General features: G+C 38.6%; 1 protein-coding gene across 1 annotated transcript in view; it reads left to right on the top strand.

Moving 5' to 3' along the window:
* The window catches only part of LOC149787541 (uncharacterized), a 591,304-nt gene extending 581,235 nt beyond the window's left edge, over positions 1-10,069 (top strand). The window contains exon 115 of the mRNA XM_089975575.1: positions 7,171-10,069. Coding sequence (XP_089831701.1) covers positions 7,171-8,666 — 1,496 coding nt within the window. The 3' untranslated portion in view covers positions 8,667-10,069. The remainder of the gene's footprint in view (positions 1-7,170) is intronic.
* Positions 10,070-16,113: the final 6,044 nt, after the last annotated feature.

Raw genomic sequence — 16,113 nt, 5'->3', positions numbered from 1 at the left:
TTTCCTCTATGGTACTGTGGATGCCAATGACTTGGCCTCTGAACAGATTGGATCTTACAGGATGCAGGCCTGCTTCATCTGCTCAGATGGACCAGTCCTCTACCTTTGGATGACCTGGGATGGATAAGGGGCATTCTTGTCCTCCTGAATGTTCTACTAGTAGGGCAGTCCCATCACTCCCCATACAGAGTTGAGAGGTGAAGATACCTTTATACCAAAGTCCCTGTCTCCAAAGTAGTGAGCCATACAGAAAAATGTTGGAATGAGAAGTCCTGCCACCTCCAAAGAGTGAGTGAAGGACAATGTCCTCTCTATTTTGGTGGACACTAACTAGTTTGATTAGGAGCCATCTGAATCAGTTCTTTTCATCCCTTTGGGTCCTGCTGCCTCCTCCCATCTGTCAGCTTATACGTTGTAGGAGGAAAACCTCTGGATGTTCATTAAGGCATTGAACAAGCTTTACCACCTTCTCAACTTGGAATTGTGTCCAGAGCTTTGAGTTCAAAGGAAATTAAAAATACTTTATAGTTTGGAGAGACTTTCTGGGGCAGCATTGCACCCAGATTTGCTTTTGCTCCCACATTCCTTGATGGTATGGGAGCTTTCTTAAAGGTTTTCTAGGAGTTTGGGAGGTAACAAAAGGTATGGACTGTCCACCCTTTTATACTGTGGCCTCTCATCTCAACATTCAATTACAGATCACTACCTACAGCTTGGCCTTTTAAACCTATCTTTTGGATGCTGGTACATCTCAAGTGAGAATTTTAGCAGGGACCTTGGTGTGCCTTTTGGTCAAAATTATGTAGGTGCTGAGGGTTCATTCTCTTCTAACTATAGCTTTGCATAATAATCTATTTTTGGAATCCTCCTTCAATCTTTTAAAGGAGAAAACTGTATACAGTGGCATTCCAGCACAACTGAAGGCAGTTGCAAAGTCGTTGATGCAAGCCTGTTCCATGACCATGGCAATGTTGGCAGAGTCATTCCATCTCTGCAGGGATGTTGCTCTGGATACTTAATAAGTCTTGCCAGACCACAGTACAAACTTTCTGAGGACTGCTTCTTGGGAAGCGGATACACTCTTCATTCCTTCACTTTTCAGTGGTGTTGCTGTTGCTGGATCAAAGGGGCCAAGAAACATGCACATCCTGACAGCCTCTTGGGTCTTTCACTAAGTTTTTCTAGAGGTTGCAACCCCAGCAGTCCAAGAAGCAACCCGTTTAAACTACCACGATCTCATCCTCCCTTACCAGACAAGTTGGTTCAGCTGACCTTTCCCCTGCCGTGCATCCTCCTTGCGAATCTCCCCATGGGCACATGGCTAGCCATTTCAGAGATCTGGTTGGGCATCATGGTAGATGGTTGGGACCCATCTACTTTAATGGAAGGCTACCAAGTTTGTTTCTGGAAACATCTTCTCTTTCACTTGTCAAGGCAGGTTTTGTTCAGGTAAGAGGTGCACAGCATTCTGTAAGGAGGTTAGAAAAAGACTAGTCTCCAACTTTCTACGTTTGGATTTTCCTTTTGCCCAAGTCAGCTTATAGTCAATCTTTCTACTGTAAACACATTGTTATGGGAATAGCCATTCAGAATACATAATACTGCCTCATTCAGGAACACATTAGGCCAGATAACTAGGCAGTCTCAGTCAACCTTCAGGATATGTACCTGCATATCTCCATTTTTCCTCCACACAAGATAAAAAACACTGCTTTGCCTGGAGCAGGAGGTTTATCAATTTTCAGCAGCTCTTCTGTTCCAAGAGCTTCACCATAGTGATGTGAATAGTTGCATTCCATCTTAGGTTTCTAGCGACAACCATCCTCCAGTACTTTGATGGTTGGTTGATACACATCATCATCAGAGAGTCCATCCTACATGCATGATTCATCCAGCTGTTGGTCCACAGTCACTTTTCCCAAACCTAAGAAATCAGGTCTAATCCTATCTCAGAATTTTGTTGATGTTGAGATGAATTTCCTCACCAACATAGAGCAAGTTCACATTCCATAGAGCAGGATAGACAGAATCATGTCTCCTTTGTTGGTACTCCAAGCCAAGTCCTTGTTGCTTGATTTCCCCTACCTTTCACTATTGGAAAACATGAGTTCCATGCCCAGCATGTTTTCTGTAAGTATTTCATTTGTGCCCTCCTCCAGTTTCTTCTTCTGGCAAACTGAAGACTGCATAGGGTCCCTCTGTAAGGGTCATGTGGTTCTTATGTACTGGTCTCTGCACCAGGAGGTAGCAAAGTCACTTTTTCCAACTGGGGAGACTGCTGTTGGATTTGTTTGTGATGAGATTAAACATCATTGGACATCTTTGATTTAGGATGGGATCATCAGTTGCATGTGCCTTCATAATGATTACACCAGTGCTGCTTTGCTCATTCTTGTAGCCCCTTTATGGTTGCAGTGGTCATGGTTTAGTGATGTCCTGCACCTTTGGTAGATGAACCCAGGAGAATACAACTGAGAAGTGACCTGCTGGATCATAGCAAGCAAACAATCTGCCAGGATGAGTTTTCAAGACAAGTTTCAGGCTCATTTGTCATGGCTAAGTGACAATAAGTCTCCAGGGTTTACAATGTGAAGTGGAGAATCTTCAGTCATTGTTGCAATAGGAAATGTTGATCCTAGTTTACTCTCTTTAAGTGCATTGGCAGATTTTCATCTCTTTTTCTTGTTTGAGGAAGAAGAATGTTCAGCCTCCATCTTTAAGGGTTGTGGGTAGCCTGTCTAACATAATCAAGTTCACCAAGTATTTATCTATTGGACCATGCCCTCATATATCCAATCATATCAAGTATTTTGAACTACAGAGACCAGTATCTGGCATTCCAACTCTCAGATGGAATCTCAATTTTGTGGGCTTTGTCAAAACGCTCTTATGAACCATCAGGTGAAGCTTCCTCTGAAAACGTTTTGCTTAAAACTCTCTTCCTGCTGTCCTTAGCATTAACAAAGTGAAAGAGTCAGCTTCAAACATTGTCTGTAGAAAAAGGCTGTATATGGTTTAATGATAATTAAGAGTCAATTTCTCTCCTTTGTAAACCAATGTTCTTCCTTCAGGAGTTCCACTTCCTGTTGAGATCTCTAGTTCCAGTCATATATGTACTGAAGAAGAGCATGATATGCTTTTCTGCCCTTTTATGGCTTTCCAGTTCTGTTTAGCTATTTAATAGGGAAGAAGAAATGGTCGGAAGCATCCATTCCTACCTTTCAAGGGCTCTACTGATATCTTGGCAATCACTATTTCCAAGTGGATTGGCCTCACTATCAAGAGAGCTTATCAGATTCTGACAACAAAAAACTGAATGATCTTTTCAAATTTCTTTCCACAGAATCTGAAAGCTCATAATATCCCAGATATTACAGAAACATGTACTGATGAGTACCTAATCTCATTGCCATAACAGGCACTGAAAAGACAGATAAAGCAGTTTATTCTGCTCTGACGAGTCGTCACCCATTTCTCAATGGAAGACTATGTAGCAAATATGTGGAATAATACTGCACCGACAAATTTAGTAACATCAGCGAACTGTTAGTGAGTGGTATAAAACAAATCATAGAGTTGATGTGGTGTTGTTCCAATCACATCAGTTTACATACCTGACTCATGAAGGATTAATTTTGACCAGATTGTGTGCTTTGAGAGTGGGACACATTCTTGTCAAGTGTGTCAATTTCCACCCCTTGAGACACAAGTATTTTAATGTGAACTGCTTGAAGAAACTATATGAAGACTGACAAATGTCTCAGCATCAAGGGAGTTGTTTACAACATCTGTTGAAGACCGCTCATCACTCCATTGCCGAAATAGCTGTCATATCCTCTGACAACAGACCTAACCAGATTGAATGTCTCGAAGCCAAGCAGACTGCTGGATGTAAAGTGATTTTCATGTACACTGGAACATTCTTACTGGTATAGACCTTAGCCAGCAATTTTGTATTTGCTTCTTGGTGATGGAGATGTGGAAAAGGAATGTTGCCAAGTACCAGCAGCCATGGTAAGGGAGTAGGAGATAGTGTTCCAGAGATTATGTACATTGTTGTGAGCTGGATGTCAATTAATTTGATTTGGAACAATCAAGCCCAGATAGCAGTGCTATACTCAGCTGTCAAATGACAGATGTGTTGAGTGTTTGAGCACTAGCACCTCAGGTTGAGAAAGCCAGTTTGTTGAGTAGGTTGTTTTGAGTGCTCAGTTTTTCTGCAGTTTTCTTCAGGTGGCTGTAGCAAGTCAGTGATCTGCCCAAAGTCACAACAAATTTATGTTGGTATCGGGTTGTGTTTTATGTGTTGCCAATTGAGGAGGTTGCAAAGCTCATGGTTCCTCCTTTCTTTATCCTTCCATGCATCTATTGACCACACTGAACCATTTCTGGACAGGACAGGGGCATTGTGCAGTCAACATTGTATGATGATGGCTGGTCACTGACTCTTCCTGTAGCTCTTGATCTCTGCAGACCATATCACACATTGTGAACAACTGCCTCCTGACAAAGTTTCCTGGTGGACTGCAGGCTCTGCACCTTGCTGATGATGGTGATGTTAAATGGCAGGGCATGCACTGCACACAGTAAATAAATGAGGACTGACCACATGAACAAATCTTGAAATATTTATGGGAGTGTGGTTTGTAAAACAAATTTTTATCATGTTTAGGCATTTTCTAGGTGCTACGTTTATGAATTGTTTTATTTACATTTTACAGAATTTTAGCATTGTATATTATTGTGCATAATGTTAAGATTTATTTGAAAGGGTTTGTCTCATTCTTTGTGGGATTCTTTTTATTTAATGTATTTTTCACACTTTGTATTTGATGTCACTACATTGCCACCTTTGTACTGTAGGACTCTAAAACGTTGCTGCATACATACATACATGCAGCATACAAATCCTCAAAGAGAAGGACCATTCTTTTATGAGAGCAAAAGCCCCCAAAAGTTAGGGATGTTACTACTTTATGGGCTTATCTTAATAATTGTTCATGGGGGGATGTTATGAGAACCACATTTTGGCAATCACACACTACTTCTTGGGGGGCCCCGAGTGGCCAAGTGGTCTAAAGCACTCTCCATTATGGATCACTGCCATCTCACCTCTGTCTGCATGGGTTCGAGTCTTGGATTCAGCTAATGTGGATATATGAGAAAGCTTGCCAGTAGCTTTTTATGGGTTGTTGGTTCTTTCCTGAGTTTTCCCAGGTTCTTCCTCCACCATTAATACTGGCTGCCATGTATAGCCTATCAGGTGCTGAAAAATGGCTTTAAACTCCACAAAAACAAAAAAACACTACTTCTTGCATCCTTCTTTGGTGCACCAAAGCAAAGGCATTTTTTCATTGGGTCCTAATGGCTATCACTTTCTTGAGGCCATCAGCCTGCCTCCATAATGACAATAGAGACAGATAATGCATTACTGCTGTTACTGTGCTCATAGGGATGAACTAATTTGAGCAATGTAATACTTCTCTCTCTATTGCAAGATTCTCCTCCGACACCACTTTGATGACCCAAGCTTAGTCTTGGTCCCAGTCAAAAAGAAGAATATGACATGTGAGTCAGACTGGTTCTGGGTTCTAGATTATAGAATATTCCATCTAATGGGAGGTTGGAATTATGGGTTTGGAGAAGGGAATTTGAATCCCAGAAGAGGTAAACAAGGTAGCAGTGACCCGTAAGTATTACATTATTAAAATCAGTTCCAACCCCCAAAGCATATTCACTGAAACATACTTAGGAAGATCTGCCTTTTTATTTTTTCATTTGAAGTGGGAACTTATGTGCTGTTTGATAAAATTACAAAAATGTCATTTTAAATAATAATGTAAGTGATTTCTCATTAAGATGTTTTTAAGAAACATACACAGCCATGTCAGAATTCTTATATTTATGAATGCATCAACAATTTATTTGATGGGCAAAAGGAAGATAGCTAAAAATTTATGTCAAAATATGTAATTCTTATATTTTGGGATAAAATTGTATGAAATTATATAAGGATTGTTAGTAACATTAAAATATTAAGAATGTAAGTGCAAGCAATACTGTAGGTAGTCATGCTAGTCAATTCCAATTGCAAACAGCATACACCCTGATGACTCACTGCATAATGTACAGACAGAACAGGTTCTATGCAGTTTGTTTTACTGATTACTTCTAATAAACTATATAGAGGCAGATCTGTTAGTGCATTGTGAGATGGCAGATGTAGGTTTTTGCAGTTTGCAGTTGTGTCCAATTTAGAAACAACTATTTATGATACTCCTAAAATTCATTTTAAAAAAACTTGGTGTTGAGACTATCAACAGTTTTTTGACATCATGAATTAGATTTTGTTAAAACATTGTTAAAGATAGTTTGCTTTTTTATATAAATATTTCCTTGTATGTATGTATCAGTATGTGATAAAATGGGTGAGCAAGGTTATATAATGAATGTTATATGTACAGCCCTCTCTATAGAAAACTTTTTACAAGCTTTGCATTTCCTGACCTGCATTTTCTGAATGACTGACCTCTGAAAAAGTTCTGTTCTGTACCAATTATCTACCTCTATTCTTCAAGTAACCATATGGTAAGGACTGTGGGTCAGATATTCAAAGATCCCTGTTGAAACTAATAATTTAAAGTCACTTAATCACTTATTTTTATACAATAATAAACTCTGTTTTCATTAAAACAGCTGTTTTTTGATTCAGTAAACTCATATTGACAGACACAAGGAAAGGTCAAGAGGATAGCTTTGTTTCACCTAAAGTTTGTTTTGATGATGCTTTATGAATCAGTAAACCCCATAATTTACCACCACAAAACAGATTAATGTTAATTAAACTGGTTCACATAGTTTAATATTCATGGAAACAAAGGTCTGCAATTGTTTTATTATTGCATGAGTTCATGCAAACCTTTGAAACTTAAATTGTATCAGAATATGTATGACCAGCATGACAATTATTAAATATAGCATTAGGTTAAAGAAAAAAATTTTTGTGAACTTGCATCATTATTTGTATTAGAATAACTTCCTTATCTGTTTAAATCACCAGTGTCCCAGACAAAGCCATTAATACTAGCACCTGCCAATACTTGCTTGTCAACATTTAAAGTAGATAATAGTATATTCATGTACATGGTTCGGTGTCATCTTTTTCTACAGGTGGAGGCTTAGATGATGACTTGTGGATTCCATCTTCAATACCTGTTCCTGATGTCCACCTTCCTAAACCCATCAGGACCACAGATACTGCAGTTACACCATCGGTTGTGGAGAAATGCTTGCATGTCCTAAACAACACCAACATCACAGACCACTGTCCTGACTTGGGCAGTGTAGGTGATGTCTTCTTGGAAGCTTGTATACGAGAATACCACAGAACTGGGCAGATGGCTGTAGATATTCTACTGTCATCCATTGTTTTCTACTGCCAAGGGGTTTATGTTAAAGATGAATGCCTTTTCTCTGGCTATCTGGATTTTTGCCAACCAGTGGACACAAAACCAAAAGAGGAAATTGCCATCTGGATCATCATTGTCATCTGTGTGTCAGTTGCAGTGGCCACAACATGCTGTTGTTGTGTCATTATATGCTGTATAATCAAAAAGAAGAAGAAAAGGCAAGCTTTTAGAGAACATGGAAGCTGGGATGAAGTGATACATGAAATTAGTCAAAGGTACATACCATTAGGTTTAGGAGGCAGACTGAATGTAGCTCTTCAAGGTGAAGACAGTGTACCTCATGCTTCCCCAGGGTCCATGGATTATGGCTCAATTTACACAGGGCCTCTTCACCAACAGTCAGAGGATGAGGAGGAGACATCATTTGCATTTAAATCCACTGAGGCACTTGAAGAAGATTATCAACACAAAACTCAGTTTTCCTCATTCAAGAGCAGTCCAGGTCAGTACCCTGGAGGAAGTATGGTTACTCATGAATCCTCAGGAACAGTTCCAAGGTATCAACACAAGACCTATAAAGGAGTCAAGATTAGACCTGGAGGTGAAAGTCATGATGATTCATCATTGGTTCAGTCTAATACTTCACTACAAAGTGATGGAAACCATCAGTTGGCTTGGTCTGATATTGACTTTAGACAAGACTCAGTGACAGCATCAGCAGTTACTGTTATGACAGATGTCTCAGACTCACAAGCAATTACCAGAGTAAAAGTATATGGTCAGGATTTCAAAGAAAAGAGGAAGTCACATGAAAGCAAGGACTATCATGATAAGGATAAGAAAAAACCAGATGAAAGAAAAGATATTGGTTTAGCACCTGTCCATAGCCAAGAGGAGTTTGACCCCAAATTGCGATTAAAAGAATCAGAGACTTTGGATGGAAAAGGTCATTTAATCAGCGTCTTCCCTCACCATGCCAGACCACACAGTCCAGCAGAACCTGGAGATGCACCTAAGACCATCCCTTCTGAAGCAACCACTATCATAAATCCAGCATTCATCGAGTATGAGAGTGAAGTGGATGAGGAGGCACTGAGAAATTTAGATCCATGTTGTCCTCCAGTGCCTTCAGATGAGGAAGATGACCGCAACCTTCAGGATGTCACACCTAATAGGGGTAGACACAGTCAAACCATTTCTTTGGCTTGGATTGCAAAGTCAGAAAAAGATGGCCATGATTCACTTGACAAAGAGTGAGGAGCAACATTCAAACTAACAAAGGCAGAGAAAGGTGAGTTGACTGATAAAAATACAAAGAAACCAACAAGTGAAGAGACTACAAAAGAAGCAACCAAGATATATATATATACATGTAGCATTACCCTTGTCTGCTACATCTGGACATCATAAAAAAACAGGAACTTCAGCTAGGCATGTAAGATATACCATTAGAAATTCAAAAAGAGGAAAAGCAGTTTGTTCAAGAAACTTTTGCAGGAAAAGTGACCTTTGCACAAGAGGGTTAACTGAGTGGCCTAGAATAGAGTTTAATATTTTTGTATCACTTGCCTTGATGCAGTTTCATGACTATTGTGCAAATTTTTCACAAGATATAAATTTAGTTACCCAGTGAGTACTTGTGTTAATATTTTATCAAGATTTAGCCCCAAATTCATTTTTTGTCAAGTGAATAATTCTGTAGTATATATTTGCAGAGAGAGAGAAGAAATACAACAAAACTAGTTTAACTGATGCAAAGAAAGATTCTGTAGATTGCTTTTTTTAACTTACACAAAATAATAATGCAATTAATTGTCCCATTTCTGCTTTTTATATAATTGAACAAATATTGTAGCATGTAAGGTTGATAATAAATAGATAATGCAAGTGTTACTAGTTTATTTCCTAATATCCATACAACTGGTTTTTTACTTTTTTCTTTGCTTACATAAACTGCTTGATGTAAATAGCTTTTGATACCATGATTCATTTCTTAATAATTTTTACCTTCAAGATAAAACTTCCTATGATTTTAAATGAATTTTATTCCATCATGGTCTACTCTTATTCTGCCATATATGATTTGCTTATGTTCTATTGAAACATCATACAGTACTAATCCAAACATTTTGCATTGCATCTTGCATTTTGTTAATATTTTATTGTGCTTTATATATATGGTACCAAAATTTTGCAGTTTCTTAAATGAAATTATTGCAGTTTTCCTGAACTGAAATAATTGTATTTAAACAAATATTGAATTTATATTTGGCAGATGTTGAATAGTGTTTAGAATGTGATGGTAATTTGCATGTAGTTTGCTTTTCCTCTTGGTGTTCAAATGTTACAAAGAGTCTCACAACGAAATATACAGCTCTAAAATATCATCTTGTAAAATCCTCATCTTCCATTCAATAAAAATGATAGTCCACCTTGATTCATTTAAAGGAATACTTTTATATGTTCAGCTTTGGGACATTTATATAATCATGTCCTGTGATTAAAGTAATTAACACAATTTTATAAGTCATATCCATTGCTTACTTATGTACAGTGCACAAGAATATTTCCTTCTTAATTTGTTTTAATATATATTGCTTATTATGACATGCATATACTTCAGCAAAATTATTTCAATAAATATAATCTTAAGATGGCAATATTGTTGTTATTATTTTGTCCATTCAAGGGTACTACAGTACATGAGCTGATGAGGTCATTTTTCTGTGATAATTTTGTTTTTATTTTAATATTTGAGTAATAGAGGAAGCATGCATTAATCAAACATGTTATCATTTTCTACGCAAAAATTAGTACTACTAAAACAGTGTTCAGTAGTCTGCAATGTCATTTATCTTAGATCGATTAGATTCATGTTGTTTAACTGGAACCAGGTTTTGAATTTTCTTATGTAAAGTTAATTATAATTAAAGTTGATTATAATTGGGGACAAGGGGAATTTAACATGGGCAAATTTAACATGGAGTAGATGGGAGATCTGATACAGTAGGAAGCATTTAGGGACAATGGAAATCCCAGTCAAAAAGGCTGTGGGCACATTTGGGGAGAAGGGGAATTTAACATGGGGAATTTTGACATGGGTAGGACTATAGAGGGACAAAAAAGTATTGGGCCTGTACTGAGGGACAATAGGAATGGAACAAGTGGGGTGACACCACAGTGCTAAATACTGGCAACAATGTAGCAAGGGGCTGACCTGAATATGTGCTATTTTAGGTAAACACATGTATAACACTGAAAAAAATTGTTTTAGGCAAGAAAGCAAATCTTTTCAAGGTATATGAATGGTCCTGAAAAGGGTCTTTGGGTTCTTCTTCTATTTTCTCCACTTCTTGCACCATCTCCTCACTTTCTCAATGATTCTTTTCTTCTTCTTTTCGTCATCTGGTATCCAGTCAGGATGTCCCATCGATCTAAATTTTTCCTGTACCTTCATCCAATTCTGGTTCATTTTTTCAAAGTCCTCTTTTTTCCATTTTTTTTTTTTTTTTTTCAGTCCAATCTCTCTTTAGTCCAGTTATCTTAAATCTTTTTCACCTCTTTTTCCAGCACTTTTCTCATCATTTCTTCTTCTTTCTTTAATTGATCTAGCCCTTACTTTGCAAAAGACCACTCTGTGAAATTCAGTATTCTTGTAAAAAGCACCTCACTTTGATCACATTATCAAGGGAATGCTTCAGTATTCCCACTCACACATACTTAGGCTGAATGAAGCCTCTTAACTTTAATACTTCCTCCTGTATCATGCATTTCACTAGATCCCTGGCTTCTTTCAAGCTGGTCACTTGACTTGTGACAAAGCCTTTGGTAACTGAATACCTCCATTCATGTTCAAGCCTTTCCACTACATAGGCTGCATCCACCATCCAGTACCAACTGTCTTTCAAGTTGCTGAACAAATCCTTTTTCAAAAGGTGTTGACTAGTCAACGCTGGGTAGCCAGACTGACTTACTTACTTATATTGAATTAACGATGTTTTTGCCCAACAAGAGCATGTACGTCAGTTTTATTCCCGCAAAGCAGGATGTTTAATTACTCCAGGCATTGATGTGTTGACAGAACACTGTTTAATTCAGCCGTCAGGTCATAGGACTATTTTTAAGTCCCTAATGACCTGAATGAAGGGCTATCCATGAGTGGGAATGAACCCAACACACACTCATGTTAAGTAATGAATTTCAGTCTGTTATCAACTGTGCCAGGTGTCTACCAAAGCAATATGTGATGCCAGTAGTGATTGGTCACAACTATGATGTCAATCGGGACACCTGGCTTTAGACGGGCGGAAATTGATCCACATCTCCGCCCATGTATGAATGTCTGAGAGAGCTAGGAGGTAAATAACTTGGCAAGCAGGCCACAGATGTTGTGCATGCCTGAATGTAAGACTGTACACAAGTGGGAATAGATCCAACACACACACTCGTATTTAAAAATAATTAATTAGTCTGCCATCAACTGAGCTGGGTGTCAACCAAAACAGTATGTGATGCCAGTACAGATTGGTCACCACTATGACATTACATTGGGAAACCCAGGTTTAGACAGGTGGTAATAATACCACATGTGCGTTGTGGTATTTTGGAGAAATTCTTTGCCGTGCGTCAATGCGGCATCTTTCAAAGCGTACAATCCTCGTGTCACCATCGGTTTCAACACGGGTGCCACAGAACAAAAGGCTGATTTCAACATATCTCTTAAACCATGTCCTCGCTGTCGAGTGACGCTTCAGCACACATGATACATAATGTACGATTCGTTAGAGAATTGTTTTTGAAAATTGTTTTACCATGACTTTCCCTTTGGAGAATGGAACATTTTGTCCCAGATATCCTTTTATAGCAATGTTGACAGTGTCAAAATATGACTCAATGACAGGCAAATAATGAGGATGTACAAATTCATGGTGAATGTGATAGGTGTCTCCACCTTCCTCATCAGTGACCATGGCAGAATCCACCTTTAAAGGAATGACCACCACATCGGAGTACACGAAGATCAATTTGAGTCCTTGATTCAGTTCTACCGGGGATCCTAAAGCCCTGTAAATATCCATTTTGCTGTTGATCTTTGGACTCAAATTCTTTGTTACCATATATCGATGTCCACCCAAAATTTCAAACAAACTACCATTAAAAGTAATGGCCAATGTTTCGATACCCGAAAATTTCATCATTAGGTGATGAGGCACTTTATGGTATTCAATCTTAACACTTTTTTGGTTCTGTTCAGGGCTGTGCCAAATGCATCCTCGAACCTGTCAGCAATTGTGTCCACCAAATGTTGACCGCTAAAATAATAGCCTGCCAAAATTTTCACAGTGTAGATACTGAATGGTGAATTGTTTTTTACTGGATTTATGTCACCTGAAAACTTTATTTTTCTCACCTCTTCTTGCAATTGTTCATTCTGGATTTCAACGTGAAAAGTGTTTTGAGTTTCAGTGATGTTTTGAATTAGTGTAGAGTGAATCATTTTAACCAAAGCCAATTCCCAATGGGCTTCTTGATCTAATTGGATGGTCTGAGGTAATTTGGCCGTGTAACAACACAAAGTATTGTTGGGAAATACCTCCACGGAACTGTCACTGGGTAAGGTTAAGTAAAATGGGTTGTTGTTATTCATAATTCCAGAGTTCTGCTATTGTCCGAGGGGTCACTCGAAGTCAGAGGAGTGTTTAAAAGAGGATTATTTTTCATTGTTGTTGTTGGGGTGGTGAATGGTATTGGGCACAAGATTCCCGTTGTTCTCGTTTGCAGAGTATTTCAGGGAAGGATTGGGAAGACGGTAACCGATGTAACTGCTCAGTAAAATGGTCCACAATTGTTTGTCTCCTTGTTGCAAACTCAAATTGGCAACGGCAGCACTGATGACACAATACAGCATAAAGATTTAGAAGAAAAAGAAGATCTGCGTTTAAGGCACATGTTCCTCACAGTACACCCACAAGGGTTGCTTTTGTAGGTCTTGCAGAGAAGAACTGGGTGTAACTGGGTGTGTGGAAGGGACGATGGTCACTTCTTTTTATAGTTGATGACTTGCAAAGCGTTGACAAGACTCATCATAATGTAATTTGGTTATAGAGAATTTGCTCTATATGTACACTAGCTGTGACAGATATGCACAGCTAGGTACTTAGGTTTTCCCACTGCAGGCAATTCACACTTGCAGCAAGGTCGGAGTTTCTCTCAGTATTTTGAAATAACTACAGCTGAAAAAATATACCACCCTCAGGTGATGCTGTAAGTGGCAACGAAACCCGAGTACATTTCTGACAACATATACATATTGATATAACTCATACACAATTCCGTGACAATACCTCCCCCCTTAAAAAAAAAAAAGTTGAAACACTTTTAGAAAAACACGGAATTGTGTCAAAAATAATAACTGAAATGTTATTTACATTTGTAAAAAAAAATAATCTGCAAATCAGTCTCTGCGCAAGTAATCGGCCCCTATGTTTTCTGACTCTCTGATTGCTTTGATCCAGAAACGATATGGCTGCAGTGTCAATGCCCAACGCATCAATCTTGCATTGGCAACTTTTGCCATGTTCAAATATATGATAGGCTGATGGTCTGTTTCAAGGACAAATTTCCTTCCAAAAAGGTACGTGTGGAATTTACCTATACCCCACATCAGTGCCAAACACTCCTTTTCGATCACGGAGTAATTTTGCTCCCTAGGCAGCAATTTCCTACTAGCATAAGCTATGGGTAATGTTACCCCTCTTGCTCTTGTAGCAAAATTGCTCCTAATCCTGTGTCGGAAGCATCAGTTCTCAATATGAACGGTTTAATTCTGGCAACTTTAGGATCGGTGCACTGATCAATCTTCCCTTAAGAGCATTAAAAGCTCTTTACTGACATAAACCCCAAGAAACTTTATTGGGCTGCCCCTTCCTAGTTAAATCCATCAATGGACTAGCTATAGCGGTGAAATTTGGAATGAACTTCCTATAAAATCCTATCAACCCAAGAAACGATCGTATCTTTTTCTTGGTTTCTGGCCTAGGAGCGTCTTTGATCGCTTCAATTTTGCCAGGGTGTGGTTTTACTTGCCCTGACCCACTTCCTACATGGCCCAAGCATTCCAAGTTAGAATATGCTATACTACACTTGGAGGGTCTCGCTGTGAGATTTGCCTTGCGGAGTCGAACAGATCGACTAATAAACTAACATGTTCTTCCCAAGTATGCGTATCTAAAAGAATATCGTCGACGAAACTATCTACATTATTCATGCCTTTCAACAATATTCGCATAAAGGTAACAGACTTTTGCTCAAACATCAGTAATGACGTTAACAATAACAAAGAAAAAACATTCGCTCAAATAGCGATAATGACATTAGCTCAGATAGCTATAATGATAGTATTTCTGGTTTTATAGCAATGATGGTGGTTTTTTATGCTCGAGTAGTGATCATGATATGTACCCCAAATGGTGGGAGAAAACCTGGTGTCCAAAATGACACTCACAGGGTACCTTTAGTCCCACCACTGTCGAATGGTAAAGGAGCCACCACGCATGGCCTGCCACTCCCAGCCTACCCACGGATCCCTTGGACCCTGCAAGCCCATTGGTTTGGAGCCCTAGTTCCTCTACACGAGATAACCACAATCTCCCTATGAACCTAACGTCACCACCGACAGCAGCACACTAGGTACATATCAAGTCACAAAGAACCACCACTCGACACCCAAACCAGCACCATGGCTAAAACCTCCTAACACAGTTTCACAGCTGACATCACAAACACCAACATCGCTACAGTGGCCCAACAAACACGGACAGTCACTGGCTTTCTCATCAGCTCCATCACATCACATCACAGACAGTAAAGTTCAGACACAAGGACAGACAGCATCGACAGCATCCCCTTGAACGAATAATCTAAGGGCCTCGCCCTCATACCCAAACTGTTTGCCCAACTCCACTAGATCTTTGAGTGACGACATAATAAATACTGTTAATAAGAACACCAATCCTAAGTGCACTATCATTTAACACATACAAATTTAGGATTACACAAACCAACCGTATATTCCTTCCTCAGATATATGCAATATGTATATATGTATATATAATAAACAAATGGCAAATAAAACGGAATATGAGTGAGGTATTCACTCACCCACCTGAATTATCTCTTGTCAGGAAAGTCACAATCTGAAACAGATACTGAAAAAAATTACCGGAGTCAAGACCTATGCAAACTAACATCCCTGCTCTGCCTAATCCAATAATGCCACTTCTGACACCAATTGTCACAAGATGAAGCCGGGTTTGGACTGGATTAGGGAAGACACCAAAAGCAACTGCGTTTATAAGATGTTTATTTATAAACGCAAATTAAATATTAACAAATCTGACATCATTATAAACAAACAGATAAGGAAAATTATAAAGTTCCTAACATGGAACTATCAACAACAATTAACTCAACGAGAAAAAACTGAAACATGAATTTAACAAATGGAATTTCAAACAAATGTGAATTAAGTCCTATCACCGATCGACAAAATAAAAGTATATGATCTACACCTCAATATAAACAAACTTGAATGTATCGTTCATATAACGATATTGAAATGCATGAAAATTCGAATGTATCATTCAAATAACGATATTGAAATGCATGAAAATTTGAATGTATCATTCAAATAACGATATTGAAA

This window comes from Sinohyriopsis cumingii, chromosome 11, assembly GCF_028554795.1.
Source record: "Sinohyriopsis cumingii isolate HCF-2022 chromosome 11, ASM2855479v2, whole genome shotgun sequence".
In the NCBI taxonomy this organism is placed as follows: domain Eukaryota; kingdom Metazoa; phylum Mollusca; class Bivalvia; order Unionida; family Unionidae; genus Sinohyriopsis; species Sinohyriopsis cumingii.
This window is presented reverse-complemented; position numbering and strand designations above follow the sequence as displayed.